Below are 6008 nucleotides of genomic sequence, written 5' to 3'. Positions count from 1 at the left end.
AAAAAAAATTTAAAGAAAAGAAAAGAAAAAAATGTGTGTGTGTTTTGCATAAGTGCAGCAATTTTTTTAGTGTTTTTAACAATCTCAGTAATGCCATTCAGATTCATGCAATCATCTGCATATTACTGAGAAAAATCACCCTACTTTTGTCTTCAGGCATCACCTTCTAATCTCAATTGTTTATATCCATGTGTCATCCAGTGGAATAATCCAGACTTTTAATCTTCCTTTGTTTTTATTGGATAGCTACCAAAATACATATTCAGTACATGCTTTGAGGCATCTGAAATGGAATTTGAAAATGCAATAATCTATTACCAAAAGAAAAGGATTTAGTTCAATGTAATGGCAGCATCCTCTTACCCCTTCCAAACAATGCAAACATAGGCCAGAGTAATTTGTCTTGCATGCAGTGGAACTAGGTTTGATCCTTGGCATCCTACAAGCCATTCCAGGAATAATTCCTGAGTTCCTGAATGTAGAGTCAAAAGTAAGCTGTGAGCATCATCAGGCATGATCCAAAAACAAAACCACATACCAAACAAAGTTGTGCAAGCACAACTTCTTTGTGAAATACAGGTGCACAGTCCTGAATTGTCTGTATTTACTAAGAAAAGAATGCCTGTTAGCTAAAGCCCAAGAATGGAGCACATTTCTTCTATTAACCATCTATGAAGTCAACAAGCAAAGTAATGACTTGTTAGAAAGTTTTATTTCTAACATGCATCAGTTTACACATTCAGCAGTATTATTCCAGGAACAGATGTGTCTTTTCAAAGTCATCTTTCTTTCCGATGAACATGGGATTTCTTCTTAATTGTAAGCTTGTGTGTGAACTGCAACTGCTTCAAAAGGTGTTTCTGAACACATACTGAGATTGCTCCATACTGAGATCCAAGTGACATCAAAATCACAGTATCATCAAAATGTAAGCAGCCAGCTCCCCACATCAAGGACCCAATTAGCTTCCATTCTTTGTCTAAATATACTCCACAGATAATGCAGCATCTGCTTTGATTTATGAAGCTTTAGAAATACCTGGGTATTATTTTAGGCTGAGAGTATTAGAACTACAAACGATAAACAAAAAAGCATTTACAGTCAGCATATTAAAGTAGAATATGTCAGCAAAGACACTGAAGGTTACATCAAATTTCTCTACCTTAGTGTTTAACACAATTAAGCACATTTACCTCTTTTTTTTTTTGGTTCAGCCCTTCACTTTATCAATAAAATAAAACCCCCATTCACAAAGAATTGATAACTAAAGCACATGGGGCAACTACTATTACTTTTATGATATTCGCAATGCTGCACATTAACAAAGAAAATCTTGCCCCTCTACTTTTAAAAGGCACAAATGGGAGCTGGCAAACAAAAGGGTGCTTCTTTTTTCTTTCAGAGGTAAAATAAACTTTTAGACTACCTTCAAAATAGGGTTATGTTCTTTACCTAGAATGGAGTTTCTATGAGATCAAGTGACTGAAAAGGCTAGAAGAGGAAATAAAATAACTGCTTAGCAGGAAAACTGTGATGCTGGCTGTCCTAATCCACCTCCCTGCTATGCAAGGTCATGGAAATTCAGCATGAGCCCAAGTGATTCTTCTATGGTAAACACCATTGGGCATGACCTGGCACTCAACCTGTTTGTCTGACAGCTGCATGTACTTCAGGCAAGCTTCAGTAAGTGATATGCCAATTCTGTTCTGTGTAGGAAAGGCTCGTCCTACAATTTCCCTTGAGTCATGAGGTCATGTAAGCATTCCACTGATGTCTTTTAATAGTCTTGGCTCTGGCAGGCTAACATATGACTGCCAAATTGTGCCTATTAAGTCTGGCAGCACTAGTAAGGTGTCCAGTTACTGCTGCAGAGGGAATTTAGAGGAGGCTTCTTCAATTGCCTTCCAGTGATTCAGGTAAGATGTGTTTGCAAAGGCTCAACAAAAAGAGCTCATGAATACAAGTGCTAATGGAACTCTGGTATGTAATGATAACAGCAGGAACTGATTTCTACCTTTTGTGGATGAAAAAATTGACTTTGGATCTATTGGGAAAACTGCTTGTCATATGAATAAATTATTCCATAGACACTCTCTGAGCAGTTCTTACAAGAAGAAAGACAGCAGTTCCACATTAAACTTTTCTAAGCTCAGACCTCAGGATGAATTACCCACTGCCCTGGTACTTTGGTAAGCTTTCTCAAATCCCTATTGGTGTGGGCAAGGGGGAATAAGATTAGAATTAGATTTTATGGTAAACTGTGCTTGCTTCAGCAGCACATATACTAAAATTGGAACAATACAGGGAAGATTAGCATGGCCCCTGCACAAGGATGACACGCAAGTTCGTGAATTAGATTTTATGATAAACTGTAGGTCTAATGAATTCATCCCAATTGTATTCTTTATTAACTGCTCTTTGGTTCTCACACTTCTGGACAAATTCTTGTCTCATAGTACAGCAGGCTGTTCTGGCTTCAGTACACTACTCATATCTTTTTTTAGCAGAAATCATAACTTGCTGAGCATTGACATGCAGGTCTGTCCCTCTCACCAATGAGTTTCTTGGTAGAAGAAGGCCTTCCTGCCTCTCTAGTCCCCAGCCTGGTGGTTACAAATGCTAACAAATTCAATTTAACTGAATTAAACCAAGAGCAGTAAAAAGGTAGACAAACCTTGGAAGCATCCCAGAATTCTAAGTCTTCTTACAGTATGCTATGCTATTTTTGTAGAGAAATGTGCCCCAAAAACCTAGCAATTTGCTTCCCATTGATCTGAAAAAATACACTGTTTTCTCCACCTTTTCTATTATAATTCTTCTAGTCTAAGTAAATAACAATATTTTAGAAACTCTTGGCTGCTATGATGGCAGGAAGATCCAATCAATGACCCCCATGGTAGGAGCTCTGTTGTTCACTCTGATGTCTATTTAAACAACAACTTTGTAATCTTAAAAAGAAAAAAAAATCCATAATATTGGCTTTTTTTTTGTCCAAAGAATTCTAAAGTGTCACTAAGCCTATGTATTGATTTCCATATGTGAAAGCCAAGTGACAAATCTGACCCTCCTTTGAAACTTACAAAGGTCATTACATTTTTTGTTTTCTTATATTTTAAGGATCATTACTTTTGTGTGTGGTTGTAATCTATATGTTACCTTCTCTGGCCTGATTTTTGTCCACCCTTCTCCCCTCTCACCCTATGTGTCCACCCATTTCTAAGAAAGCAAATGTGATAAAAAGCGCATAAATGAAATTAGCATAGAATAGCTAAACCATGGCTTGGAGTCTCTAAAAAAGCTCAGAACATGAGTATTAATTAGTAAAAGAAATATAAACTGCACATTGAAATTCATTTATATTTATTATCTGAAAGCCATCATGCTTTCTGTTGCACTATCTTCTAGATATCCACATAAGCAGCTTGACATTTACTCAACAGTCATTTCATAGACACATTTCCTATTATTATTTTCCAAAGAACTCAAGTTCTGCTCAGCCCTATTTGGTCATCATCATCAAAGTAGCTCTTCAGCTGGCTGTTGGTCCAGGGAATGCTTGACTTGGGCTGATAAAGAAACATAGCTCAGTGTAGGTATCTGGCTACAGATTACCTCACACCATACTTGGTACATAGCACAGATTTAACATATATTTATTTCACTTTGGAGTTTACATTGAATCTCAATAGTGTTCAAAAGAGTCAAAGCAAAGATTTCTCTTTGGACGCAACAGATACTTTTCATTTTAGGCTTAATACATGAGAATCATGATATCATGAGAAGGTCATTCCTAGGAAGATAGAGCTAAAAGCAAATGCCTCACAGAAATGGAGGTTTCAACAATGACTTAGCAATGTTAACTCGAGCATTAAACATCAGAGTAAAAAGAGACCATAAAGTACCCAGTGACAGTCTCAATGCACTGACAATATTGCTCATGCCTCCAGGAACCACTTCAATTGTGTTTTTTGTCCTTTAGGTAGCTGAAGAGCATCTCAAGTCCCCCTTCCACCAGTTCTGGCAGAGGTTTGGACAAAGGGTTATGGGAAATGTGCAGCCCTTTGTCCATGGGATTCCAAGCAATCCTCTCCAGTCTACGAAGCAGGTATAGTTCTTCGGGAAGGTTCTGGATGTCGTTGTTGTTCAGGTTCAGCAGCTCCAGATTTGACAGCAGACAGAGTGACCGTGGGAAGGAGTGAATATTGTTGCATTCGGCAATGAAGATCTGCAGACTGACCAGGCACTGGATGCTCTCAGCGATATTTTCCAGGCGGTTCGAACCCACATGCAAAAAATCCAGCTCCTTCAGTGAAAATACACAGATTGGGATGTGTACAAAATAGTTGTTGCTTAGATTAAGCTTCCTCAATTTGGAGAGATCCACAAAGCTGGCAGGGAGCTGGACCAAGCAATTGTGGGACAGACTCAGGACCTCCAAGTTTCTGCAGGCACTGAGCTCAGCCGGCACCTCGGTCAGGCGGTTCATGTTCACAAATAACACTTTCAGGCTCTTCAGGAGGCTGATTTCTCTGGGCAGGCTCTTGAGACCATTCCCACACAAGTTCAGCACCACCAGCCCAGTCAGCTTCCCGACCTCGGGAGGGAGAACCCGGAGTTGGTTATGGGACAAGTTGAGTTTTTGAATCTCGGACAGGCCCCACAAGAAGTTGGGGATGTCGGTCATGCCCTTAGTGACCAGGCTGAAACTGACATGCCTCATGCCCCGCTTTAGCAGAGACCGAGGGTCCTTCCCTGAGAGCAGAGTGTCATCCCAGGGGGAAAATTTCTGCCTCCTCCCCAGGAGTCCCATTTGCTTGGCATCTTTGTCCTTAGAGGCCCTGGACTGCTTGGCCCCCATCTACCTTCCTTTCCACCCACTCTCTAAAAGAAGGATGATATCCTACCTCCGCAGCTTAAAGCCAGGCCGTGAGGCTGTCGCAGGCTGAGAGGGTCTTCGAGGAGGTGAAAAACCAACAGTGGCCAATAGGTCCTGGGGGTTGGGTGGTACTTGCAGATGTCCAAGAATCTCACAGAAACTCCTCTCTGATGGTAGCTTTCTGATGGTGATTTCTCTCTGGACAGCCTGATTGTAATGATTCTAGGTTTTAGTGACTGGAGAACCCCGGTGCCTCTGAAAACCGCACAGCAGCTGTCACTGTCATTCTGTTCATGATTGGTTGGCTAGTGTTTGGCAACAGGTCACACAGAGGCTACAGTCACTTTCCTCTCTTGGCTTTCCTTGGGCATCACATTTGAGCAGGATGATTAATAAGTCTATCTCTCCCAAAGAAGCAAAGTGAAGCAATAAAACCAGCCACCCAAGCCCTATCTGTGAGTGTGGTTTGGGGCTCTCATCTAGACACCAGACAGGTGCTAACTGTTGGTGCAGAGTTATGTCTCCAAAGCTCAGATCTCATACTGTCAGAAATATCTGTTTCCAAGCTGGGGGATTGTATGGGTGTAAAAAATAACAAGAAGAAACTGGAGCCCAGCAGTACTTAGGGTGAAAGCTGTTTAACCAGAGCTTATAAAAGGTGACTTAGTGAGGAGATAAGGAAAATCAGTGTGGACTGCCCACTCCCACTTCAAGTAAAAGTGTGAGCTTGAGTTTATTTGATGTACATTGGTGGGCTTCTGAGTTCACGAAGGTGCACCTTCCTCTCTTGTTGACTGTGGAGTTTGATAAAAAAAAAAAACTCCAGAAACTCAGCCCATTCCACAACTGGCTCTGAGGTCTCTCTCTAGGAAATAGAGAAACTGAGTCACTTGGTGATATTGCTGTAAAGACCTAAGGAAACTATCCCCCCAAAATCAGTCTCCTTCAAAGTCTAAGAGGTGTGTCTGTGTACATGAAACAACTGGTCAAAGTTGGAGTCCTCAGCTTGCCTCACATCTGCCTGTCTTTGCTTCAGTCACCTATTTCCCCCCTCTTCTCTCTCTCTCTCTCTCTCTCTCTCTCTCTCTCTCTCTCTCTCTCTCTCTCTCTTTCTCCCTCATCTCTCCTCACT

General features: G+C 40.9%; 1 protein-coding gene and 1 non-coding gene across 2 annotated transcripts; one reads left to right on the top strand and one right to left on the bottom strand.

Moving 5' to 3' along the window:
- Positions 1 to 2260: 2260 nt before the first annotated feature.
- Positions 2261 to 2367, top strand: LOC126004667 (U6 spliceosomal RNA). The gene has a single exon (XR_007493932.1). It is a non-coding gene; the product is annotated as a U6 spliceosomal RNA (small nuclear RNA).
- Positions 2368 to 3955: 1588 nt separating this feature from the next.
- Positions 3956 to 4858, bottom strand: LRRC30 (leucine rich repeat containing 30). Its single transcript, XM_049770125.1, has one exon. The coding sequence runs from the start codon at positions 4856 to 4858 to the stop codon at positions 3956 to 3958; it is 903 nt and encodes a 300-aa protein (XP_049626082.1).
- Positions 4859 to 6008: the final 1150 nt, after the last annotated feature.

Source organism: Suncus etruscus, chromosome 3 (genome assembly GCF_024139225.1).
Source record: "Suncus etruscus isolate mSunEtr1 chromosome 3, mSunEtr1.pri.cur, whole genome shotgun sequence".
Classification (NCBI taxonomy): Eukaryota; Metazoa; Chordata; class Mammalia; order Eulipotyphla; family Soricidae; genus Suncus; species Suncus etruscus.
This window is presented reverse-complemented; position numbering and strand designations above follow the sequence as displayed.